Below are 27,705 nucleotides of genomic sequence, written 5' to 3' on the forward strand. Positions count from 1 at the left end.
AACCTAGGGCTTCATGAATGGTAGCCAACCACTCTACCATTAAGCCACATTCCCAGGCCAGTAAGTCACATTTTAAAGTCAAAATCATCTTGAATTAAATTAATTTGAAGACATGATTAAAATAAGGTATTTTACTATTACTTGGAGCTGAATGACAATTCAGAAATTGTCAGGTAGAGCTCAATTTAGAGAAAATTATTTTGCTTTTTAGTTTTTATTAGTAATTTTGCAAATGCTTTTAAGTACAAACTAATGTTGTGAGATGGGTGAGACAGTGTTATTTTAGTTAGGTTTTTAGACTAATTTAATTTCATGATGATACTGTTTTAGCAATACTACTAGTAACAGTTTCATTACTCTATATTGCCACATTAATATAATTGTCCTTGTCAGATGAAATATGCAATCAAAAAATAAAACACTGAGTCTATTTAAAATGCTGCACTGGAGTATGAGGATGTGTCTCAAGTATTATGTTGAGACAGCTATGTCAGCCTAGCCACTTACGGGCATCACCTTCAGCAATGTCAAATACACTTTCCATGAGTAGACACGCACAAGTTAAAGCAAAGGTTTATATAAACTTAATTGTTCCTAATCAAGTATCAATACAGAGCACCAAATCTGACTCATCCTCCTAAGTGAATGTATCAGTTATCCTCCTATTGAAGATTGATGAGACACAGATGCAATGTGCAAGTTGTTTTGGACTAGTGCTAGAAACAATTTAAAAAAGCATACATTAATGTATTCATGTATATGAATTGTACTTCTTTGGAACCTGAGAGAAATATAGTTGTAGTTCAAACCTCATTTTCTACGTGAAGGCCCAGGAAAACAAAGGTCATAGGGTTGTTGGTAGCAGTGATGGTTCTTGATAGAATCTGGGTTCTTTCAGTATTGTACTGAGTTTCAGTATTGTACCGAGCTTCAGTATTGTACTGAGTTTCAGTATTGTACTCCTTCTGTGGTTGTTAACAATGAAGATTAGAAAATGCAAACTTGCTACTTAACTGTGAAAAAAGGGATTCTATTATAAGAGTTGGGTTTTATTTAAAGTATTCCTGTAATGCTTGCTATTTACTTGAAATCTTCCTGTTTCCAAAAGTACATTATAACAGTTAGTAAACTTAATCTTGAAAAGTAACTGTGTTTCTTATTAGGCTGCTTCTATCATCTTTACCTGTTTTAAAAATCTTAACAGCAGTTAAGTCATTTGAAATAGAATTTTATTTCTTATCCTATTTAGATCTCTTGATGTTTTAAGTGAAGATGTTTTGAAGGATCTTTCTGTATTTTACTGGAAAATGGTAAGATTTTTGTGTTTTCAGTGAAGAATTCAGTGACCATAATAGTGCTATGTAAAATACCATATTAGATTCAGTTTCCTAATGAAAAGAATTTCCTGTGGCTTTTAAATACATGGAGTCTTTTAGAAATGAGAATTCTTTAGTAAGAATTTATGAAATGTAAGTCCATGTGCAGTGTGAGTATTAGGACATGTTTTCTCTTCTCCATTTCTGCCCACTCTACTCTGTTATAATCCTTGCTAAAACTTAAAAAAAAGAAACAAGAATATAGAATTATGTTAAATCTGTATATAACTACCATGATAATTGAAATTGAAGTTACTTAATGATACAGTTAGTATCAATCCTTTTAAACAATTTTTCTTTCTTTTTTTTTTTTTGCTAGTTGGGCTTGAATTCACAGCCTGGATGATGTCCCTGAGCTGATTTTGCTCAAAGCTAATGTTCTACCACTTTGAGCCATAACTTCACTTCTCTTTTTTTGGTGGTTAATTGGAGATAAGAGCCTCACAAACTTTCTTATCTTGAGTGGGTTGGCTTTGAACCCTCAGTTCTTGATCCTCAGATCTCAGCCTCCTGAGTAGCTAGGATTTCAGGTTTGAGCCACCAATGCCTAGTGGCTGTTTTGTTTTTGACAATATTAATGGAATGAACTTTTTAGTGAATATAGAAAATGTTTTCCTTGTGTGAATTTAGGTAGTCATGCATTCTAGAGCCTTGCTAGTTAATGTCACTATTTTGAAATGAATGACCACGTTCTGTTAACTTTGTAAAGTCTGTAAAAATTATGATTTGAAATGTGACCCTTTTAATTATGCAGATTCCAGCCATGGATAGGAGAGTCATTACACCATATCAAGAAGGACCAGATATTAGTTATTTGGAAGTAGAAGATGGAGATGTCTTCTTGAAAGAAGAAATAAATATGGAACAAAATTATTCGTAAGTGCTTTCCTTCCTTATTCTCCTCCTTTTATTGCTGTTTGGGACACATGAAACTTATATTTGCATTTAAATAATAGACTGAAGAATTCTAATGCCATAAATATTTATGTTTCTTCTTATTCTTGGTATAAGACAAAGTAATACTGTGTATAATTGCTACTTTTAGCTCTAACAAATTTAAGCTATAAACATGAAAAGAATGTCACATAGTGATCGGGTTAGACAGGTTATATAAGTACATTTATCTTACTCACCTTTCCCAAACCTGCTGAGATTATGGAAAAGATACTAAAAGGGCATATTGTCCTAGCATAGAGAGACTGTGAAAGGAGCAGACAGTATGCAAAGGTGTTAATGGTTTGAGAAGTGGGAAGGTAGTTGCGGAGTATGAGTGTTGAAGAATAAGCAAATCTGTAGCCGAGGGGTTCATGAAGACAGGGTGAGTCCTTGAATTTCAGGGCCATTGGGTCTGTGGTCAGTTCCTGAGCCCTATGCAGATGAGTCATAGATGAGGTACTATTTTTCAAAAAATTCCTCTCTAGAGACCATGACTGGTTCAATAAATGATGACTGGGTAATAGCAGGGTTTTTTGGCACTGTAACAAAATATATGAGAAAAATGGATGGAAAGAGGAGGGTTTATTTTGGCTCACAGTTTCAGAGGTTTCAGTTGGTGGCTGACTGGCTCCATTACTGTGTCAGGGCAGAACATGATGGTGGGAAAGTGGCTGAGCATTGCTGCTCACCTCAGGGTGGCCGGGAAGCAAGTGAGGAGACAAGATACACAATACAACCTTCAAGTACCCCAGATACTGCTGCCATCCAGTTAGGACACCACCTCTGACACTAAGTTACAAGATCATTGCTGGACTGTGCCGTGGATGAGGTCAGGGTCCTCATGATCCAGTCATCTCCACCACCCATCTTTGAACACTGCCCCCCCTGCCCCCCCAAAAGAAACAGCAAAGGTGGACCTACCATTTGAAAAGCCCATCGTAGGATTTCTTGGCAAGCACTCTACCACACATGGGCCTGGCCCTGGACTCCGATGAGAATGTCTTCTTTCTTTTTTAAAGTTCTTTTTGGTGGTACTGGGCTTTGAAATCAGAGCCTCATGTTGGCTAGGCAGGTGCAGTATTACTTACAATTTCAGCCCTGATTAAAAATTCTTTTAAATATGTTTTTTATTATAAAAATAGTATACAGAGGGGTTATAGTTACTTAAGTAAGGTAGTGAGTACATTTCCTATTAAGCATTGTTACCTCCTCCTTTGTTTTTCCCCTACCATCCCTTTCCTCCCCACCTCCCCATCTCCTCTCTCCCTCCCCCCAGCAAGTTGTAAAGTTTGTTTTCAACATAGTGTCTTGTACATCTCATTGTTACAATGGGTTCTTTTTTTGTCCTTGTACTGGGGCTTGAATTCAGGGCCTGGGCACTGTTCCTGAGATTTTGCTTAAAGCAAGCAATCTACCACTTGAGCCACAGCTCTACATCAGACTTTTTGGTAATTAATTGGAGATAATAAGAGTCTCATGGACTTTCCTGCTTGGGCTTGCCTTGAACTGCCCATTCTCAGATGCTCCCTGAGTAGTTAGAATTACAGGATTATATATAGGTGTGAGCCATTGGTGCTCAGAGGGCTCTAATGAGAATTTCGACTCAGCCTTTTAGGTTCACTTATCAACTGATTACAGACTTGCTTTCATTTTGCTTGATGAGTAACCTGATAAAGTAAAATCTTTGGGTTCTCAGATCATTTATTTGTAATTAACTGTGTATCTCACTGAAAAACTCAGAGTTCCAGAAATATTATTTTAAATATAATTTTAACTTTTTCTAGTGCTTGATAGCATTTGAGATACCAGAACTTAGACATAGCTGCCTTAGATTAATGACATGTATTAAAATTATAATAAAATTATTGACAGCATATAAATGACTCCAATCCTCTACAAAATAATAGTATTTACAGATGCACTTTATAAATCAGTAATAGGACCTACGCTATTTCGGTGGAACAGCACAGTTATTTATTTTTCTTTCTTTCACAGATACTAATTTTTTATTTTCTGATTATTGATGGAGTTAAACATTCTCTGAAATGCTTTACAAAACTGTCACCAAATACGTTCAGTTGAAGGTCATAATAATAGTATGTGACTCACACCTCTAATCCTAGTTACTCAAGAGGCTAGATCTGGAGGATTGCAGTCGCAGGCAGAAAGTTCACTGGTCTTGAATCTCCTAAATAACCAACAGAAAGCAGTGCTGGAGGCATGGCTCAATTGGTACAGTGCCAACCTACCAAAAAAAATAAAAAGAATAGTGTTTGTATAAATAATGTTCCATTTTTTATTTTTGTTTGTAACTGTTTCACTGTTCATAGAAGGAAGAGAGTGCTTGCTGCTTCCTGGTAACAGTTTTCCTCGTAGCAGCCAGGATGTTGTTCAGTGCTTCTCAATTCCTTTTACGTCGCTACTGTTTCTTAGTAAGCATGAAGGTCTCTTTGCTGCAAAGGGACATACACTGTGTCACTCCAGGGAGTGCTTGATGAGGGACAAAGCCTTACACTCCCTGGATCACATCTCCGTGAACCTGGTGTGCCTGGCCTGCCTCTACTCCTGCCTGCGTTGTGACCACATTGATTCCCACAGTCATGGGGTGGGGCAGATCCTGGCTGTGCCTCGTCAGTGACTACTATGGCACAAGTCAGTGTTCTGTTTTCCTAAGTATTTTCCTCTATACCATCTTGTTTTCAAACTGTCTTTGAAATTCTAGGGTTAAAACAAGTGATAGCTCGCACAGACCATTTGCTGATGTCACTAGAGCTTTGTTTGACCACAAGACTATATGCTGTTGACTAACATGCATTGTTGTTCTGCTGTTTCATTTTTAACTTCATTCATGAAAAGAATCACTTTCACATTTGCTTTATCCTAGGGAAACTATGTTTAAGAAAGCAAAAGCTAAAGCTAAAAAGAAGCCACGTAAACGCTCGGATAGTTCTGGAGGTTACAACCTATCAGATATTATTCAGAGCCTGCCATCTACAGGTCAGTGCTTAGTGTTTTAGCATATATTGTCACTTCTGATCTTTGATGTTTCTATTTATTATCAAATTCCTCTAACATTTTTAAATACTACATGCTATTATCTGGGGCTACTGAAGTAGAAGATAGTTCTTACAAGACTACAGAAAATGCTAACATATTGTGATAAGTACTCTGACATTTTCTTTGGCAGCTCAGAAGAGGTATTCCCAGTAATCTGAGATCAAAGAAGACCTCTTAAAGCTAAGTGATACCCAAGGTAGATCTTAAAGAATGAAGAAATGTTAGCCAAGACAAAGATGAAGATGGATATACTAAGAAAAGGAGTGACCTTAGAATGAGCAAGCATCATTTGCATGTGTAGTGTAGCATGGCTCAGCTACATAGTGTATATGCAGACAGGGTCAGATTTGATAGGGTCAGATTTTGGAGAGTCTATATGGAATTTGGATTTTATTCTAATGACTACAGGCAGCTAATTGGTACATTTTTAAAATAAGGTATGACTAGGTAATATTTATGTTTTGAATGACCACCCTGCCCAGTGGCATAGAGGATCAGAAGTGGGCAAAGTATGGCAGAGATAGCATTATGTTGAATCAATTAAAATATGTCAGTTTTCTGAAGAGAGGCCATTTATATGTATAAAAAGACTCTAGTAGTAGAAGACAGCACATTTTGTATCAAGGCATTATGTGAACTTAGTAAAGTTTGGAAGTAAAGGTTATATAATTGTTCTCAAATCTTCCTAATATTTTATCTAACTTAGTGAAAAGAAGAAAAATAAATACCATGAAAATGTACTCTTTATTCAGATTTAGTTTTAATTTTGTACTGCATTTGTTTTTTCTTGCCCACATTTTGTGTGTGTGTGTGTGTATGTGAGAGAGAGAGAGACACCTTTTTTTTTTGCTGTTCTTAGGGCTTGAACTTGGCCTTGGCACTGTCTTTGATTGAGCCTCTTTGTGCTCAAGGCTCTACCACTTGAGCCACAGCATCATTTATGGCTTTTTCTGAGTAGTTTATTGGAGATAGGAGTCTCATGAACTATTCTGCCCCGGTTGGCTTTGAACTGTAATCCCCAGATCTCAGCCTCCTGTGTAGCTATGATTGCAGGTGTGAGCCACTGGTACCTGGCTGAGATTTTTAAAAACTGATTCACTTAGAATGAGAGGTATGTTCATCTATGCAGTAAGGTATAACCTGGGACAATTATTAATTATTATAAGTACTTACATAGTTCTATTAGAATGACTTGGAGAAAAACAGAAGACTGTTGTTTTGTGTCTCTGAGAAAGATGGATATTATGTAGGGCAAAGGAGGATTATTTTGTTTCGTCAATTAAAGAGTAAACCTCAAATATTGTTTTAGAAAGCTAAAAGATGTAAAAAGGATAGGTAATAAAGTTGATTCATGATGTACTGAAGACAGGAACCGGAGACCTAGTAAATGGGAAAAAACATGTCTTTGGACATTTCCAAATGTAAAATTCTGTGATTTGGGATTGTTTGTGTTGTATGAACTACCTAGACTGTAGGACAAGGCATAGGTAGAGTAGTGGAAGAATGAATAAGTCATTTTTGAAATGAATGATTTTCCTCTTACCCAAATGATAGCATAGAGTGATTTTAGTAAAGAAATAATGTTATGTCCTTTATTTTTATACATAAGAAAACACAATCCAGAAACTTAAGTGATATGAGGTAGTAACAGTAAGAAATAGAATTTGTTTTTATTCTAGTTTCATATTTGTCTTGATGTGTCGTTCTTTCTACAATAAGCAATAATGACTAAAGGATTAAACTTAATTGGGGGGTCAAAAATTCTTAGTTAAGCTTAATTCCATCAGTCAGGTGAAGGCTTAACATATAATTTGGACATAGAAGTTGGACCATTGATTCTGTGGTTTTGACCAAAGATAATTGTTGGACCCTGTAATTATCCACTTATTTCTCTGAATTCTGATTGGTTTTTTTAAAAACGTTTCAGTTAAATAAAATTTCTTCTGTGAACATTGAATTTAAATAAGAGTGGGGGGGAAGTTATTACTAAATTGTACCTTAGTAATAATAATAATAGCAAAAGAAGCATATAGATTGACTAGTGATTTATTTTAAAAGAATAATACTAAAGTTACAAGAAATCGTATGTTTTACTTATTTTAAATCAGTTATACAACTTTTGTAACTTAGATAATAACTTTATTTTAAGGATTATTTTAGTACTTCATATAGGTTGTAATAAATTGAAATATGAGTAGTAATCACCTGAATTTAGCAATTTCAATTTACTTTGTAATCTGTATATGACAGGATAACAGGTATGACAGGCAGGCATTTAGGCTGCTTAACTAACAGAAATAGTATATATATATATATATATATATATATATATATATATATAAATTCAGGTATTTCAGGTAGTAAGCTAATTAAAATAGCTCTCCCTTGCTAGAGACTTTCTTTTTACAGGAAAAAATAAACAAAAGCTGAGTTCTGAAACAGGCTACAACTGGCTCCTGCAGCCTCTGTTCCTGGCTGATGTGCTGGGTAAAAAATGAGGCAGACAGGCCCTAGAGTGCTTCCTCCCACAGAGCAGGGCAGTCCCCTTCCTCGAGAGTAGACTTCCACCAGAAGGCAGATGAGAACAGGAAGGGGAGAGCGTGGAGCTTACTGATTTCTTCTTCCTTTTTGTGTTTTATGGGGAATAACGGAAATCATTTCTTCAGAGCAATCCCCAAAACTGTATGTTCCTCATATGTAGTAGAATCATTTTCACATAATCATACATTTTTCATTTAAAATGGTTTCCTTTTTCACTGAACTTAATAAGACTTTGTGCAGTGAATGTACTTTAATTCTGGTGGCCTCTTGACTATAAATATGTATATGATTAATGCTTATTTCTTTGTTCTTTTAAATTCATGTTTTAGGATTACTGAAGACTGGTAAGACCAATTCTGTGGAATCTCTTCCCGAGCTGTTGACCTCAGACTCTGAAGGAAGCTGTGCCGGAGTGGGTAGTCCTAGAGAGTCTCAGTCCCCTGATCTCACCACCAGCTCTCATTCTGAAAAGATGGAGGTTTGCTTTGTAAGTAAAGCCGTTTTACCTTTAGTTTTTACTTCTGTAGACAAGTTACCTTTAGTTTTTCATCATGTTTGCTGTGAGTTACAATACTTTTCTAGGTCGATTTATGAAATCATGAAATTACGTAGGTTAATTTTCTCACATTCATGTGACCAGTATGGTTTTGAGTCCTTCGTTTAATATTATCTCTAATCTTTCAGTAAATGAAATATAATGTTTATGTGAAATATTGACATACTGAAGAATGTATGTATGGTTAAATAATTGAAATACATTTAGGGAAATGTCGGTCCAAGTAGATTTTGAAAATAAGCCAAATGTCAAATGTAGTCTTTTTCTTTCATGGTGTTGACTAGACAGACAATTTGGGAAGACTGAGTTCTTTGAGCCCAATGTAATTGACTTTAGCTGCAGTATTCCTAGTCTGATTAACTTTTGGGAAGGTATTAGTTAACACTTTGTTCCACAGTCCTTAATCATTAGTGGTGGAAATGTCTACCTTACTAAGAGATAGAATCAATTAATTCTGATTGAGGCCTCCTCAAGGTTTGATTTTTCTTTTAAGTTTTATAATGTAATACAGAGATTATAGAAGGTAATGGTTGCTCTCTTAAGTTTAGTCCTGCAATACTAGAGGACAAGCCTGGCAGTGCAAAGGCCATTTAGTCACTTACTTGACTTTTTTTTCTCCTTGGCCAGTTCTGAGTCTTGATTTCTGGACCTCACCCTTAACCGCCTTGCTTGCTTGCTCTACCAATGGTCCAACTGGTAGAGCATGCCTTCAGCCCATTTAGTTTCTGGTTATTTTGGAGCTGGAGTCTTTTAGAAAACATTTCTGCCTGGTCTGACTCAGGCTGCGGTCCTCCAGATTCCTGGGCAGCTAGGATTACAGAGCCGCAGGCACTTCTTGACCCAGCAGCACCAGGTTCAGGGGCCCTTTTGGGCAATCAATAGTATTTGACTTGAATTTTCTTCAGAATATTTTAACTATTTTCACAATTACTGGAAGTTTCATTCTGTTTTCTATTTAATGTCATGGACATTAATTGTAAACTTACCCATATTATGGCTTACATAAGCAACATTTGTGTATGAACATTTTATTTTTATAAATAGGAATTTAAGTTTACTGCCCTACAAATTACTCTTCAAGGTAACAACTATAGTCAGTGATATGTCTTGAGAATTGGATAAAGTATTTAACTATAGAACATGAATTGAAAATGCTAGGTAATTTATTGTCATAAAATTTTAGTATGAAGCTTGCTGAAATAGATGCCTGCTGTTACTTTTTTATTTGTTTTTCTTTCCCACAGGCGAAAGTTAAGCCTTATAGTAATGGTACACCTCCTGCGTATACTAGGGAAGATTTAAAACCATGGGAAAAATCGTCAGTACTTCAAATAACTGCTCCACAGTCCATTCCCAGCAACAGGGCTGATACCACAAGTTCTTCTAATTGGGTTTCTGGCTCTTTCAGGTAGGGTTTTCACTGTGTTTTGTACTTTTGTTCTTAAAACATCAGGTTCCCATCCAGTGTTCAATGATGCATATTAAAATACTTATTCTAGGGCTGGGAAGGTGGCTCAGTGCTAGAGCGCATGCCTTGCATGCGTGAGGGAGGCCCTGGTTAGATTCCTCAGCACCACAGAAGAAAAAAGAAAAAAGTTGGAAGTGGCTCAAGTGGTAGAGCGCTATCCTTGAGCTGAAGAGCTGAGGGACAGTGCCCAGGCCCTGAGTTCAAGCCCCAGGATTAGCAACAAAAACAACAAAAAAAAGAAAAACTACTTCTAATGGTCATAGAATTTTTTTTTTATGGTATAGCTCTTTGATAGAGCTTCCAGTATTGTTCAGTTTCCCCCCAATTTTCTAATGAATATCTGTTTTTGCTTAATACAGTAGTAAGAATTTTACTTGTTAAAGTAGATTGGAAAGAATGCAGTTTTAAGCTTCATCAATTCTATATGTAATTCGAGTTTCAGTTAGTCTTGTGGTTGACATTAGTAGATAATCAAATGCTTTGTAAAGTAATTATTTATTTATTTATTTTTTAGTCCTGTCAGTCCTCCTGTTGTGGACCTCAGAACCATCATGGAAATCGAAGAAAGTAGACAAAAATGTGGAACTACACCAAAGTCAAATTTAGGGTTGGTTAAACATCATGAAAAAAAAGGAGAACAGGGCGGGGAATGTGGCTTAGTGGCAGAGTTCTTGCCTAGCATGTATGCAGTCCTGGTTTCAGTTTCTCAGTACCACATAAATAGAAAAAGCCAGAGGAGGTGCTGTGGCTCAAGTGGTAGAGTGCTGGCCTTGAGCAAAAGGAGCTCAGAGACAGTGCTCAGGCCCTGAGTTTAAGTCCTAGGACTGGCAAGAAAAAAAAAATAAAAGACCATAATGCTACTGTTTTCTTTTCCCTTAAAGAACTGTATTTATTGTAATAGTTATAAACCCTTTTATACTTAATTTAACCTTTATAACCTTTGTTAAACATGTGCTAAAGATTGAATTGAATTGGTAGACCAGCTCTTGCTAAATACAGATTACATGCTAGAAGCTTGACTCTAAATGGTCATTGTAATCTATTTCTGAACAAAAGCTAAAGATTTAAGCCTTGTGATTCAAGTTCTTCTTGAAAAGTATGATACATAGGCAATGTATCTATTAGCTATTACTTGATCACTTACAACATAGACTGATATTTTCACTGTTGGAATTGTGAGCAATTTGATTCCCAAATAGTAAAATCACACCAGATGAATCGGAAATACCATTATCTAAAAATGTTTATTGTGTAGAAAGGGATGCAAATTGGTTTAATTTTAGCAAAATGATTTCTTATAAAATACTTTCTCAGAATTAGTGAAACCAGTGAACTAATTTGCTTATTGTAATTAAATTTTTAGAAAAGTAATTTCCCATGGAGTCAGGCTTTCCCAGAAGCAGCGGAAAATGATTGCATTGACCACCAAAGAAAACAGTTCAGGAGCCAGTGGCGTGGAAACAGTTTTAACTGCGCCTTCAAAATCCCCAAAACCTGCATGGTATGATTTTACTTTTATTAAAATTGGCATAGCTCTGGTAGCTTTTAAGATGGTTCTTGATTTCTATGTTTATAAAGTGACTCCTGTTTCTCAAGTCTCTTAAAATATTTCATTCCCCACTTGATTTTAGTTAAACATTAGAACTTGAGAAACAATGGCTTTTTGTTTTTTTCTTCTAATTTTGGATGTGTTGATATGAACTTAGTAGTTTTCAAATGTTTATTTACTTTTCATGTGTACATGTCATTTTCTCTTGGTATCTGTCCTACCACTTCCTTTGTTCAAGTGATTTCCTGGCTTCCATTTTGGGAACTTTTTCCTTTCCTCTAGTGCTTAGTCGTCCCCTGTATTCTGCTTTCTCTCTGATTTGTTCCTTGTTTCCAAGTACTATGACACCAGTTGTTTTCTGATTTAAAAATACATTTTTGGAAATTTTTATATCCATGGAAATGTTTTTGTTTCCTTGTTTATTCTTGGTGCAGGTTGAAGATTATGTGTTTTTTTGTTGTTTTGTTTTTTGTTTTTGCTCAGCAAGTGCTCTACTGCTTGAGCCATAACATTACTTCCAGCTTTTTTTGTGTGTGTGTGGTAGTTTATTGATGATAAGAGTCTCATAGACTTTCCTGCCCAGGCTGTTTCAAACCATGATTCTCAGATCCCAGCCTCTTGAGTTGCTAAGATTCTAGGCATGAGCCACCAATGCCTGGCTAGTAGTGCCTTTTTGGCAGTATCCTATTCAGTATTGTAATGTCATAGACTCGTGTATGATATAGCATTCACTCAAATGTGTATCCATCAGAAGTAGGGATAGGAGGCATGGTTTCTTGGGAGACAGCCTAACAGGGAAGCCAAGTGAGTGTCTGGGTACCTTACTTCATACCCTGATACTACTACTCAGTGGAAAAAAAGGTACATGCATGTAGGCAACATGAATAAGAATGTTCTTATCGTTTGTAATAACTAAAAACTAGAAACAACCTAGTTGTCTATTGCCAGGAAATAAATATGACTGTTTTCTAAAATACTAGAACTTTATACAGTGATGTAAAAGAATACATTATGACTATAATAAAGCAGTGTATTTGAATCTCAGCAATATAATATTGAACAAAGAAACCAACCAGAAAAATAAAAATCATATTACATTATTCCATTAATGGAAAGCTTAAAGTCTGTTGGTTCACACCAATGTATATTCATTATTCTCTGTATATTGTGATCCTTGAGTGGAGTGCTGTGTGGACCACATGTGACTGTAGCTCTTGGCAGTATCTTTTGTCCTTTGGGGCCTGGTGGTGTGTCTGCTAGGCTTCCAGTGGATGCCAGGTTTTCTAAAGAGAAGACTTTTAAGTTTTCTTAAATGGTGTGAGCTAAAGTCCCACTCTCCCAAGATCCTTATGTCTCCCACCAAACGTGAGAAAGTTTTGGCTATTGTCTTCTAAAATACTTTCTTTTTTTTTTAAGTCTGTGTCCTATTTTCTTTTTTTTTTTAATTTTTTTTTATTGTGAAAATACTGTACAGAGGGGTTACAATTACATGAGCAATTCTAAAATACTTTTGTCTGCCGTTACTGCTCTTCTGTGTTTTCAATTACACGAGTAACCTCTTCAGGTCCCACAGCTCAGCTCACCAGGCTGACCTAAGTTTTTCTTACTCATTTCTTAAGATTCAAAAATTTCTAAAAAAAAAAAAAAAATTTCTATTGCTTTATTTTGTTTATGGACTGTTGAGTCTCCTAAGTTTATGCAAGTAAATTTGCATTTTAAACGTATTACAAGTCTTGAAATAACATTTTGGATTTTTTTTTTAGTTCCTTTTGCAGAGTTTTGCCTGTTCTTAAGTCATTCTTGGTATAGGTTTTATTGTTATTCAAGGCATAATTAAAATAGCTACTTGAATATCATTACTAATTTTGACATCTGGGTTTATAATCCAGTGTTGGTGTTCATTATTTCCTTTTTATTTTTCCTCCCTTCCTCTTTCCTGTCCTTCCTTTGTTCCTTCCTTCTTTTCTTCTTCCTTCTTCTTTTGTATTTCTCATACTGGAGTTTGAACTTAGGGTATCATGGCTTTGTGCTGTCTGGACCTGCTTGCTTGACTAGTGGTCTACTACTTGAGCCACACCTCTGGCTGGCTTTCTGCTACTTTGGAGATGGAGTCTCTCAAACTTTTCTGCCCCAACTGGCTTTGAACAATGATCTTCTTGATTTCAGCCTCCTGAACAGCTAAAATTACATACATTAGCCTCTGGCCACCTACCTCATTGAAAACTACATGATAGTATTTTTGTATTGTAATGTCCAAGACCAGGACTCAAACGCCATGGACCTGCCATTTTGTCTCATTGGTTAGCACTGTACCAACTGAGCCAAGCCTTCCACCCTCAAAATGGATTTTTAAACATGATCTTTCCTTTGTTTTACAGGGCATCTTCTGTACATTCAGTTTCATCCAAGTCATTCCGGGATTTCGTGCTAGAAGAAAAAAAGTCTGTTACTGGCCATAGTTCAGGAGACCATGTCAAAAAAGTTTGTTTTAAAGGAATTGAAAATTCTCAGTCTTCAAAAGTTGTAAGGTAACAAAGTAAACTTAAAGCTAACATATAATCTTCTCTGAAATCATTTAAAAATTTTTATGAAGCAGATTATGCATTCTTATACATTTAGAATTAAAATGAGCATCTTTCCTCCCTCTTTTTAAAAACAGTTACTGAGCTAGCTCTATGCATGCATATGAAATATAATTCAAAGTTTTGTCATATTGTCTATACCCTCAAAATCTTTATCATATTCAAATCGTCATTTGCAGAATTTTATTCCCCTTTTCCCCCCATTTTTTTTGGAGGGGGGGGTCAGTCCTAGGACTTTGAATTCTGGGTCCTATCTCTGGGCTCCTTTTGCTCAAGGCTAGTGCTTTACCACTTTGAGCCACAGCACAACTTCTGGTTTTCTGGTGGTTAATTGAAGATAAAAGTCTCAGGACTTTACTGCCAAGGCTAGCTTTGAACCTTGATCCTCAGATCTCAGCCTCCTCAGTAGCTAGGATTACAGGTGTGAGCCACCAACACTCAGCTCCATGTCCCTCCTTAAATCACCAGTTTGCTTTTGTCAGTGCATAGCTTTTATATTTTAGCCTTTTATTTCAGTGGAACCCTACCATATGTACCTTTCATAAAAACTGTCTTCCTCTATTCAGTATAATTGTTTTCAGGATCATCCATGCTGTGAAGTATGCCAGTAGTTGATTCAATTTTATTGCTGCATTTATATGGATATGCCACAATATACGTAGTCATAAATCTGAAAGTTTGAGTGTTTTCAGTTTTTAACTTTAGTTTGATTTGGTTTTGAAGATCTGATGTATTTTTTTTAAAGATATTTGATATTTTAAGTGCCTATAGGAATCATGAAAAAGTATTTTGTAAATATTAAGTGTAATATTTTTAAAGCATTATTAAAAAATAGCTTCCCCCTTATAAACATAATTCAAAATCAAACTTGAATCATTTTGAATACTAATACTAGAAGAAAAGAAATTTCTTCAAGCTGGTTGGCTAAATGAAGATTTATTATTTCTACTGATCGGACATCTCCCCAAAATATTATTTTAGACAAAACAAAAATGCAACTAACCATGATAGTTATGACCAGATTAATGTTTTGTTTTATCTAATGCATCCTCCCCCCTCGACAGACTCAGATTAGAGCAAGAAGAGGGGGTTGGGACCCACGCAGTTTAGCTGAACTTGACCTGCCCCAACACAGCTGAGCAAAAACTAAAGACTTCTGGCAACTTTGTTGGGAGCTCCTGGCTGAGGGCAGATGTGTATACATACTTTTGCTTTTTATATTGCTTTGTTATTGGTACACTTAGAAGCAAATTTGTTGGGCTTTTTTGTTGTTGTTTATTTTTTTTTTTGGCCATTCATGAGGCCTGAACTCTGGGCATGGAACTCTGGGCCTGGGCGCTGTCCCTCAGCTCTTCAGCTCAAGGCTAGCACTCTACCACTTGAGCCACAGCACCACTTCCGGCTTCTTTGCTTATGTGGTGCTGAGGAATCGAACCCAGGGTCTCATGTATGGAAGGGAAGCACTCTACCACTGAGCCACACCTTCCCAGCCCTGGGCCGTTTTTATATAACGGAAAATCAGAAGTTAGAATCTGAAGATGTGTCTTGCTCTATCTCTATACTTTAAAATACTTTTAGTAGTGGACTGCTATTTTAAAATAAAAGTCCTAAATGGAACTCTAAAACAGATATAAGCATTTTTAGACATTAATTCCAAGTTAAAATGTTAATGTTCCTGATTGTCTCAAAATTGTACACTGGGCATTAGTACTGTAAAACTTTGTAATCCTAAAGTTGGCAAACAAATGTTTATTGTCATCTTTGTATCAGAAATTATATCAAACAGTTAAGTAAACAAAATTAATATTGCTCGTACTGACAGTCCAAAGAAAGAAAAACCTAAACAGATCATTAAATTTATAGTTTATAAAACATTACAAAAAAGAAGTATATTAGAGTAATAATTGGTTTATTTTCACATCCATTTTAAATAGTTAAAAATGATGTTTTAAAACCAACTCCTCTTAAGTCTTTAAGAACGTTCTTCATTTAGACAGAGATGGTAGAAGAAGCTTTATTCCTAAATTTACATTTAAGTGGATTAACTTGCCAGTAGAAGCTAATATGCTGGTAATCTGCACTGTATGAGAATATTGATTGAGGAAGTGGCGCTGTAGCTCAAGTGGTAGAGCGCTTGCTTTGAGCTGAAGAGCTGAGGGACAGCGCCCACGCCCAGAGTTCAAGCCCCACGACCGACAAAAAAAAAAAGAAAATATTGATTGAATATTTTTATTAGCTTTAAAAATGTATTTCAGAAGAACATGAAATGGCAGGGACTACCAATAAAATCCTCTGCTCTGACTCCAGTCCTCATTTTCCATATTACAATAGGATTTTAAACCATACTTCACAACTTTCTGGTATAAGAAGAATATTCTATTAGTGGTATAAGGTATATGAGGGACCTCTGTGTTGTTGAAAGGACATGCTGTCTTCCTTACTTTGCTCCTGTGAGATGACCAACCTGCCTCTATTTGTATGTCCTTGCTTTGCCTTTGAGCGTTTACCTTTTCTATCCAGTGTCATGTTAATACCATGCTGTTCATCTTTGGATGTTCAGGAATTCGGATGTCTAAAACCAAACATAATATTCCTCATAACTCTCATTAAACCAAAGTCAAAGACAAAATGTAAAACAATCCATTCTTCCTGATATTTCTCCCCTGGTAGATAGCAGTCGCAAGTCATTGTCACCTCTGTGTTCCTCACCAATGTGAGTTTATTGGCTGTTTTAGCTTTTTTTTGGTGCTGGGGCTTGAACTCAAGGTCTAGGTGCTGTCCTGAGCTCTTTTGCTCAAGGCTAGTACTCTACTACTTGAGCCACAGCTCTGCTTCCTGACTTCAACCTTTCCTATTTTAAGGCTTTAGTTATGCATCATAACTTCCTTCCTCCTTTCCCTTCCTTTCTCTTTCTTTTTTTTGTAGTGAAAATGGTAGGGAAGTTTATTAAGAAACAGATAGACTGAAAGCAGGTCATCTCCAGGGGAAGAATAACTGCTCTTTTTACTATTTTCTCATTTTTATGTATATTTTATAGAGTTTTATTGTGATATTTCCACGTATACATATAACATATTTGGATCAAATCCACCTCCCATAGTACTCCCTCTTCCTTATTTCCTCTCTACTTTTGTGAGCAATTTTTTTAACAGGCTTGAATCTGTTTTCATCCCTGAATATGAAGTATTTTGATCCTATTCACTCCCCTTTGCCCACCCCGTTCATCTTTCTCACTTCTGTGGCTCCCCTCCCCAAACAATCTCTGTTTTACACTTATGCTGTTTTTTTTTAAGGTCTAGATTCTGCATATGAGAGACAGCACGCAATGTTTGTGTTTCTCAGTGTCTTGATCTAGCTATATTTCACTTAGCACAATAATCCCCAGTTTCATACATTTTCCTGCAAACAATTGAATTCTTCTTACTAAGACCAAATAATCCATGTGTACGTACAGTGCACTTTACTTCCCCATCAGTTGATGGTCATCTAGACTGTTTCCATGGTTATAGACTGTTGTGAATAGTGCCGCTACTCACATCAGATTGCCAGTGTCTCTATTGTGTACTGACTGAAATTTCTTCAGATATCTGCCCGGGGGGGGGGGGGGGGGGCGGGGGGAGGTTCGTCTATTATGGTCACGTGGTAATTGTTTTTAGTTTTTGAGAAGCCTTCATAGAATTCTAAGTTCAACCTTTGAGAACTTGTTGAATCCTGCCACCACTAAGCTTTATCCTGCAATATGATCTCTCTGTTCTAGTCTGCTGGCCTCCTCGTTGTTCCCAAATATACTTTATTTCTTTCTCTTACCCTTTGACTAACTCTGACTCCTTCATGGTTTAGAGAAGTCTGGCTTCCTTCAGTGGCTCAGAAAACCATCATTCCTCTTACGCACCAGAAATACTGGAGCTTGAACTCAGGACCATGTACTCTTACTTGGCCTTTTCTCTTAGGGCTGATGCGCTACCATTTGAGCTCACCCCCAGTTTGATTTGTTTTTGCTGGTTCATTGGAGATAAAAATCTCCTGAATTTGCATGCGAGGGCTGGCTTCAAACTGATCCTAGTTCGCAGCATTTTGAGCCACTGGTACCTGGCTCTCTTTTATAGTTTAAGGCTTGCCTGTTGCTAATATTCTCTGGCACTTAACCACACATTCCCTGAGAGCAAGGAAAATGTCTATCACCAGTGTTTGGTTCCTACCAGGGAGTGAGCACTCAGTGAACGTTTGGTAAATGTCCAAATGAAATAAATGCATGAAAACTGTAGCTTAGTTTCAAGTAACATTTGCTTCTAATATAGTTAGACTGCTTACCTCGGTTTATAAATTAAAAACTCTGAAAATTAAGTTCATTTTTTTCATTTTTTTGTTTAAAATATTAAGTTAATATTTTTTAGTTATTATTTTTTTCCTTGGATTAGTTAGTATTATGAAACAAAATATGAAGGATCTGTGGTTTCATAGTTGATCACTAGAGTGTGCTACAACATCAATAGTCTGTGGAAACTGCCAGTGTACTGCTTTGGAGATTAAATTGAAAGAGTCCATGGATCGTGTATTAGTAGCTCATGGCTATGGGAGTTACTGTTTGTAATAACTGTTTCCAATGTCTATATTTTGCACTAAAATGTATTATTATCTTTAAGTAGTTGTACAAAGGAAATTACCATTTAACAAGGCCTTTTATGAATGCAGTATATATCTTGATCAATGTCTCCCCTCTCAACGTTCTCACCCCTCTCTCTTCTACTCACCCCTTCTCTCACTCTTTTTAATTTTTGTAGGGATTACGTTGGATTCTTGTCTGCATTTTCCCCTCTCTTCTTCATTCATCTGTCCCCTTTCCCCTTGACCCACCCCTCTCCTGTGCCCACTTCCTGATATCTTATTTTGCTAAACTTTCTCTTTTTAATTTTAATTTTACTTTATGGTAAGGGTTATGTACAGAGGAGTGACAGTTAGACAAATGAGGTAATGAGTACATTTCTTGCCGAACATTGCTACTCCCTCCTTGTTTTAGCTATGTCTGTTGTGGCCATTCACACTGAAGGAAAACCAGCCTGCCTGCCAGTTTTTATTTCATCATAGAAAGTATATAAATTATAAGGTAGCTTTTATAACAAAGGAAATACAAAACTTTGTAGGCCAAGTAAGCTGTTTATTCACCAAGTTATGGTATACCTAATAACACATTTTACTCGCCTCTGTTGGATATGTATGAAAATATAACACAAAAGCCCAGCTTCTACTGGATTTGAAATTATCTGATAAATCCCAGTGCACACATATGTAAATTAAATGACAGAATAAGAAGGAAGTTGCAGTACAGTATAACTATGAAAAAGATCTCAAGGCCATGTATGAGCCATAATGAGACAGTGTGAATCAACTTTCTACGAGTGATAGGTTCTTTAAGGAGGGGAAAGAAGGTGATATGGAGCCAGTCTTTAAAAAAAAAAAATTGGTAGCACAGGCTGGTAATGGTAGCTGCTTGGGAGGTAGAGATCAACTGATAGGGGCTTGTAGTCCAAGGCTAGTCAGGGCACGGTAGGTAGTTGAGACCACTTCTCAGCCAGATGCTGGACATGATGGCATGGGACTAGGACATCCAGCATCACAGGAAGCACAGGGAGAAGAATTGCAGCCCTGAACGCAAGACATTCCTCACAAGTAACCAGTGCAAAAAGATACTGGAGACAGCTTAAGTGACAGAGTGCCAGGCTCTGAGGGGAAAAGCCAAGTAAGGGCAAGGCCTTGGGTACACACACACACACACACACACACACACACACACACACACACACACACACACACACACACACACACGATCCTTATTTGGTTGGTTAACACACACACACACACACACACACACACACACACACACACACACACACGATCCTTATTTGGTTGGTTAATTGGTTTAGTTTTAAGTACTTTCTTCCCATTACTGAGACTTAAATTGAGGGCCTTACACTCAGGCCTTGGGTTCAAACACAGACACACAGACACACACAGACACACACACACACACACACACACACACACACACACACACACACACGATCCTTATTTGGTTGGTTAATTGGTTTAGTTTTAAGTACTTTCTTCCCATTACTGAGACTTAAATTGAGGGCCTTGCACTCTTCGTTTTTTCTCTCAAGGCTGATGTTCTACTACTTGAGCCACACCTCTACTTCCAGATTTTTTAATTTTTGCTGGTTAACTGGAGATAAGAGTCTGTTTTGTCTGCCCAGACTAGCTTTGAACTTTGATTCTCAGATCTTAGCCTCCTGAGTAAAAAAGATTACAATGTAAGCCACTGGCCATTGGATTTCTATTTTCATTTGAAAGCTTTTGAAAATTTTTAATAAGAAGACAGTTGAAGTTGAACGTTCTAGGTTAAGGGAATACATTGTATATTTGTAATAGTAGAAATAAGACATCTGTGTCATTATAGAAAACATTCTCGGGCTGGGAAGGTGGCTCAGTGGTAGAGCACTTGCCTTGCATGCTCGAGGCCCTGGGTTCGATTCCTCAGCACCACATAAGCAAAAAGAAAAAAGCCGGAAGTGGTGCTGTGGCTCAAGTGGTAGAGCGCTAGCCTTGAGCTGAAGAGCTGAGGGACAGCGCCCAGACCCAGAGTTCAGGCCCCACAACCGGACCCAAAAAAAAAAAAAAAGAAAACATTCTCTACTCTGAAAAAGCTAAATTTGAATTATTTCTCTGTTACTTATTAACTCAATTTGTAAGCCAAGCACATTTATATTAGATTCTTTTAACCTTAGTTTTCTAATTTGAATAATGAAAATAGTATATTTTCTTCATAGAGCATCACAAAGGATTGAAAGAGATAATGTACATGAATATACTTGGCCCTCACTAGACTTGCTTGTCCATATATCAAGATCTGACATTTGTTTTCAGCGGCTTTATAGTCTGGCCCTTATTGTTGGTCTCTTCACTTCACTTTTAAATCTCTTCCTCCCTCTCTTTGGATTGAAAACAGCTTGCCTTTACACAAGATTCTTTACACAAGAATCTTTGACAGTTCCCCACGTCCTTGTGTAATCAGAGCTCCGCTTCACTGTAGTGTCCTCTGGGAAGGCTCTTGATTGTGCAGCCTCTTACCTGTCTCTGTACTGTCTCTTGTGACCCCTGGCACTTTCTACATAAGTAGTCTCAAATGTTATTTTTTGCTTAAGCATAGAATATTTAAAATCTTCCCTATCTGAATTTTTTGAAGGGTAGGAGTTGAGTTTTAATTAGCTTGATTTTTACCATCTACCACAGTACTGACACATGCCCAGGAAATATGCATAAACACATTAGGAAGTCAATATTTTAAGTCTTTGCTCATTAGTTGATTAGAAAATCTGTCGCTCTAAATTTTTGTCCTTTGTCCAAATAATTATAGTTCCTTTTCCTTTTTTTTTTTTTTTGGTCCAGTCGTGGAGCCTGAACTCTGGGCCTCTCGGCCTGGGCTCTGTCCCTCAGCTCTTCAGCTCAAGGCTAGCGCTCTACCACTTAAGCCACAGCGCCACTTCTGGCTTTTTTCTTTTTGCTTATGCGGTGCTGAGGAATCAAACCCAGGGCCTCAGGCATGCAAGGCAAGCGCTCTACCACTGAGCCACCTTCCCAGCCCCAGTTCCTTTTCTTAAAAAACAAAAATCATGTTTTCCATTTACTATAGCTCTTCCTGTCCCCCCCTCCCCCCATTATATATACCTTTATTATTGCCTTTCCAGTTCTATCTTCTTCCTGAGTCCCTCTCAAATGACATGTTTTGATTTTTTTTTTCTTTTTTTTTTTTGGGGTCCGGTCATGGGGCCTGAACTCTGGGCCTGGGCGCTGTCCCTCAGCTCTTCAGCTCAAGGCTAGCACTCTACCACTTGAGCCACAGAGCCACTACCGGCTTTTTTCTTTTCGCTTACGTGGTGCTGAGGAATTGAACCCAGGGCCTCATGCATGCAAGGCAAGCGCTCTACCACTGAGCCACCTTCCCAGCCCTTGATTTTTTTTTTAAATAGCAGTAGAACTTAAGATTTTTCCTCATCTAGCTTAAGAACTTTAACAGATCATGTTTTGAATTCCTGTTACATCTGAACTCTAGTATTTTAGTCACTCAAAGTATGTTAGTCACCTACAAAATTTGACTAGTAAGTATCTGGTTTCAATGTATGTTGAGACTTAAGTGCTCATTTAAATTTTTTTTATTCCTGAAGTATTAATGTAAAACATTCTTTGGAAAGTTTCCTGTACTTTTTGATATGTATGTGATAACGTATTAAATCCCTTTTTGAATATTTGAAAAAAAAAGACTATTGTTTATAACTAGCCACAGACTATTTTGTTTAGTTATAATTTAAGATAGGACTGATGGCATACATTGACTTGTTTCCTGAGCCAGGACCTTACATTTCCTCCCCTGTAGCTGTTAATTAGTGGTGGTAGTAATAATACTAGAGCTTTAATCTTCAAATTTGGTATTTGTTTTGCAGAAATTCGAATGTTGCCACAGGACCAGAAGGCAGCCATATTTCAGATTTACCACTTCTAGAAAGTCCCAAGTAAGATTCATTTCATAGCATTGTGCCTCTTAAGCTTAGCACCAATCTAGAGAATATTAAGAAATCAGAAATACTATGATTACTTAAGTAGATTAGAAATACTATGATTTAAGTAGAATGCATTATTTGAGTATTCATCTCCAAAGTTTGGCTTTACTTTTATTCCAAGTTATATTACTTCTGCTCCATCCCAGTTTGTTATTTTCTAAAATGTACTCTGTAAGACATGTAAATAAAGTAATAGTTCTTTTATTTCCCACCTATCATTCTTTAATCTCCACAGGGCCTCTAGGTCTCTTGTAGTGAGTAGTAGCCACCACTGCTATACTACTTATCTCAACTTCTCTAGCCATAAAAGAAATGCAGATCAAAACAACATTGAGATTCCATCTCACCCCAACTGCTTTTTGTAGCCCTAACTTATCCCCAGTCAGAGCAGCATTGCTAAAGAGTATTTCTGGGGGAATTTCGCATTGCAAAAATGAGTACTGGGGTTTCATGCCTGTCATCCTAGCTACTCAGGAGGCCTGAGATCTGGGGTTCGTAATTTGAAGCGAGCCCAGGCAGGAAAGTCCATGAGATTCTTACATCCAATTAACCACCAGAAAGCCAAAAGTGGAAGTGTGGCTCAAAGTGGTAGAGTGCTAGCCTTGAGCAGAAAAGCTCAGGGATAGCACCCAGGCCCTGAGTTCAAGCCTCATGAACAGCAACAGAAAAAAAAGGCAATGAAGAGAAGTGAAAGAGCTGGCTGTGGTTGTTGTTGCAGTCCGTGGCTGTCCTCGCTGACCCCACCCTCCGCCGTGACCCCCGTCACCTTCGCATCCATTGTAGAGGAGGAGCTGCAGCAGGAAGCCGCGCTCATCAGAAGCCGAGAAAAACCCTTAGCTCTGATCCAGGTAAGCAGCATACCTAAGTGCAGTTCACTCTTGGTCTTAAAAAACATTTGTTTTCTTTTGACAGGTGCATTTATCTGCCAGATTAAATTTAAACTCTTAAGACTGGACTGACATATCCAAGAATTTAAGTATTAATTGACAGTATTCAGAATAATTAACTTTGAACTAATATGTTGTGATGAAGTATATATTTTGGCTTTCTGAGGCTCTGGATTATTCTAATGTTAGCTGTAAATAGAGAATTTGGCAGTACCCAGTGCTTTATACTTGATTTCTATATGAGGAAGAATTCTTTCTTAAATGTACTCAGTAGTACCAACTTTGATAAGTTAAGGAAAAGAGTTTTTCCTGAGGAATGTTCCATTTCCATAGTCTTAGCTGAAATGCTAGAGAGCTGAGTGTAGCCAATATGGGTGCCTGTGTAAAGAGCCCAGGCGAGACCTGGAAAGCACGCCGCAGCATGCAGTGCTGGAGTGGATGGACTCAGTTACTTTTGTTTTATTTTTCTTTCTGCTTAGATTCAGACTGGGGAGGTGGACGTCTGGTTATTCTAGCTCAGGCTAGGTTTGCCCTCACCATGGGGATTCAATTCTGCTGCCTTGTATCCATGCAAACTCTTGAGTCCTCCAAAGAAACTGCAGAGCTAAGATAACCTGCTCAGCATCCACTGAAGCACATCTTCTTCCTCTCCTCTTTTCAGGTGGAAGAACGTGCGATACAAGAACTGATGGTCTTTTATGAGGCCTCTGGCAATCCTGACGAGTTTGTGGTTGTTGAGAGGGCGCCGCAGGGGCCACTGGCAGTGCCCATGTGGAACAAACATGGGTGCTAGCTCCCTGCAGACTGGAGGTGTGTGTCCCACACGGTGACTGCTGCACCTCCACAGTGGAGGGAGTGCTTGCAGTCCACACAGAAGGGCAGGACGAGAAAGGCTCTGATTGCTGTACTCTAGGTTTTTCTTTGTTTGCTTGCTTGTTTTTCCATGACTAAAAATAAATTTATCAGAATTGTGATTTTAGTAACTTATGTGAAATGTGTTAAAGAAAAGCTAGATTAGAGATACATTGGATTGTTTCTTCTGACTAATCTTAAAAAGGAAAAGATGAGTGAAGTGTAAGATTGAAGAGTCATACATTAAAAATAACTTTCATTTGAGCTAAATAATTTAGGAGGTTTAGTAATACACTTGCCACTCTGCTTTTTCAATTTGATGTTGATGAGCCTAAAGTAGAAGCATCAGTCCTCACCTCTGACCAGTAATGGACAGAGTTTGCCATGCTAGCTGTGTCCGTTCTTGTTGCTTTTTGTCAGTGAGGCTGTTAATGTCTTAGGTCTGTTGAAAGCTCAGCTTGCTTAAGTGCCATATTTCACTTTGGACAAGACATTGTCTGTGTTGTAGTAGGCGATCAATTACAGTAGAAAGAAAATAAGACCTCAATTTCGGATAGTTTTATCAAAGAAAATAATTGCTTTTAAAATTTGGAGCCATTGTGGATTGCTTCTTAGGGTAGAGAGGGCATTACAAAAGCCTAATTGTGAAAGAATCAATTTGTCAGAGTGTTAAAATGTTCTAAAGCAAATATTTAATTATACATAGAAGATTCCAGTAGTTAGAAAGAAGATTGATTTACAGCTATCTTTATAATTCTGTATAATCAGAAGGTTATGAGCCTTGATTATGTGAGTACCGTACATATAAACATTATTTTGTTTACAGTGTGCTGTCTGGTTTTTTTCTGAGTGTTTAAAGTTTTAAAAAATGAATGTTAAAACTGTCCTCTAGTGTGTAGAAAAAGTGGGAAGGTTGATGTACTTCTGGAACATGGATCTAGGGGAACATAGAGGCAGTTCATTGCTAAAATCCAGTCGCCAGAACAATGCCTGAAACCAGCTCAACATTTCAGCAGGCATGTAAGCAAAAGTGCAATAAAAAGTCATCTTGATCCACTTCTCACTAATGTGTGTTTGCTATCTTGTACTGTATCGCTAATATTTCCTTCTGGTATGCTATATTAATAGCCAATATATAGGTAAGATGATACTAAAAACTGACAGTTTTCCAAATATCTAAAAAGTTGTCTGTGTTCATCGAGTAGATTTTAGAGACAGAATTGTGTGCTGTTTGATTGGTATTGCAGTGATGTGGTTGGTTTCGTTGGTGTGTGCATGTGGCGCCTTTAGTACATCTGGATGCTGTAAGTGGCGGTCTCTTTGCTGTCCTCCAGGATGCCCAGGCACCCTTGGGGTCTTTGTTGCATATGGGGGAGGAAGAAGAAGGACAGAGCGTGTCTGTGAGGCTTTAGTCTTTTACAAACCCTGGCCAAGGCAGTTCTGCTTTGTAGTCTGTTTGATATAGTGAGCTATTATCTAAAATTTCATCTGGAGAAAAGTAATGCTTTCAATAGGAAATGAATGATAAACCCAGCTATAAGCTTTATTACTTCATGAATGAGTCCACGAAGATACCAACTGATACATTATCACCAAAGCACAGTATCTTCCTAGCAGTATCATTCCTCATCTCTAATCCCGTGACCTTTCAAAAAAAACAAATAGAATTGAAGTAAATGTAATAGAAGGCCATTCCAATGTCTGTGGGCTGGAGAGGTCTTAAAGATTGACCTCAGCAATTCTAACACTCAAGTCAGGAAATCCCACCATTCCGTGGAATGGCGTGAAGAGGTGTAGACTCTCAGACTACCAGTCTCTGGGGTCAGGTTGTCTCCGCCATTTTGGAGCTCTAGCAATATAACTGGTGTGTTGGTGGGGAAGGAGACTGAGGTTTTACTTGCTTAGTGTTGGTGGTGTGTTAGTTCCTGTTCCCCACATTCATGGTGCTGCTGTGACTCATAACTCAGGTGACTGGCCTCACTCAATGCCCCCCTGCTTCTGGGAATGTTGTATCCCCTTCACTATTCCTCTGAAGAATGACAAAGATTTCTCCCTGTTCTACCTCTCCAGCTCCCTACACTCTGATCTGGTTTTCTTATATCCAGGCCACTCTTTTACACCAACTCAAGAATCCTATTTGTTTTCTGCTGGGACTGTTAGCTGATTCACAGATGACTTTGCCTGATAGTTTACTTGGCAGAAGGATCACAAGTTCGAGGCCAGCCTGGACCACATGAAAAGGCCCTGTTTTTAAACATCTGACTTGTAGAAGAGACTGAAATTTGGTGGGAGAATGGCTGCCTAAGAACCCTGAGGCGGGAGCCACAGGGAGATGAGCACTTCGTTCCTGGCTTTGGGAGTGGAGAGCAGTCTTCGCATCCGTATGGGGAGAGCGAGGGACCAAGAGCTCAGCAAGAGTCTAGAGATACTAGAGACGAAATGGTGGCAGCATGGGCATGAAGAGGGCACAGGGTACAGAGTAAACTTGGAAAGCAAAGAAGTACTAATTACTTTTCTTAGAGTATATAGGAGAGGTTGCAAAGAGTCTCATACACTGGTGATTCCCAAATTTAGGTCCCCAGACAAGCAACATCAGCCTCCCAGGGACCATGTGAGAAATATGTTCCTGGGCTTCCAGTAATTCTGCATCAGAAACTTGGGGGTGCAGCCAGGTAGTGTGTGAGCCCCCAGGTAGTTCAGATGCACAGAAAGGGGAGATGATCTTTTTCAGGAGCATTGTGGTCATTGGTTGGGATCTGGGATAAAGTGGAAAACATTAGCTACACAAATTTTACAGCCTCAGATTTTATTGCCAAATTTTTCATTAATTGATCATGAAAGGATGTTTGTAAATTGCATACTTTTATTTATTTATATTTTGGGGTCCAGTTGTGGGGCTTGAACTCTGGGCCTGGTCGCTGTCCCTCAAGCTCTTCAGCTCAAAGCTAGCGCTCTACCACTTGAGCCACAACGCCACTTCCAGCTTTTTTTTTTTCTGCTTATGTGGTGCTGAGGAATCGAACCCAGGGCCTCATGCATGCAAGGCAAGCGCTCTACCACGGAGCCACCTTCCCAGCCCCTGTGTACTTTTAATCTTAAATCTCAAATACTTGGTAATGTTTAAAAAGACTTGAGATTTCCTTGAGCACCTTTAATTTGGTAAGTCTTAATTATCAATGATTTAGGTTAAAGCAATAAAAATAAAGTTGCTCAGACTAAAGACAGGGATGACGTTGTGGGACCAAACTCACCTCTCCATATGTAAGACAGCATTAATTGCTAGGACATC

The 27,705-nt window shown here is 37.8% G+C and overlaps 1 protein-coding gene across 1 annotated transcript in view; it reads left to right on the plus strand.

Annotated features, from left to right (window-relative positions):
• The window catches only part of Ibtk (inhibitor of Bruton tyrosine kinase), a 61,019-nt gene extending 35,542 nt beyond the window's left edge, over positions 1 to 25,477 (plus strand). The window contains exons 19-29 of the mRNA XM_042671118.1: positions 1,250 to 1,310; positions 2,131 to 2,252; positions 5,197 to 5,309; positions 8,240 to 8,397; positions 9,711 to 9,874; positions 10,449 to 10,541; positions 11,298 to 11,435; positions 13,862 to 14,011; positions 22,561 to 22,629; positions 23,396 to 23,525; positions 24,226 to 25,477. Coding sequence (XP_042527052.1) covers positions 1,250 to 1,310; positions 2,131 to 2,252; positions 5,197 to 5,309; positions 8,240 to 8,397; positions 9,711 to 9,874; positions 10,449 to 10,541; positions 11,298 to 11,435; positions 13,862 to 14,011; positions 22,561 to 22,629; positions 23,396 to 23,525; positions 24,226 to 24,357 — 1,330 coding nt within the window. The 3' untranslated portion in view covers positions 24,358 to 25,477. The remainder of the gene's footprint in view (positions 1 to 1,249; positions 1,311 to 2,130; positions 2,253 to 5,196; positions 5,310 to 8,239; positions 8,398 to 9,710; positions 9,875 to 10,448; positions 10,542 to 11,297; positions 11,436 to 13,861; positions 14,012 to 22,560; positions 22,630 to 23,395; positions 23,526 to 24,225) is intronic.
• The last annotated feature ends 2,228 nt before the right edge of the window (positions 25,478 to 27,705 follow it).

Source organism: Dipodomys spectabilis, unplaced genomic scaffold, assembly GCF_019054845.1.
Source record: "Dipodomys spectabilis isolate Male_0828 unplaced genomic scaffold, ASM1905484v1 ptg000600l, whole genome shotgun sequence".
NCBI lineage: Eukaryota > Metazoa > Chordata > Mammalia > Rodentia > Heteromyidae > Dipodomys > Dipodomys spectabilis.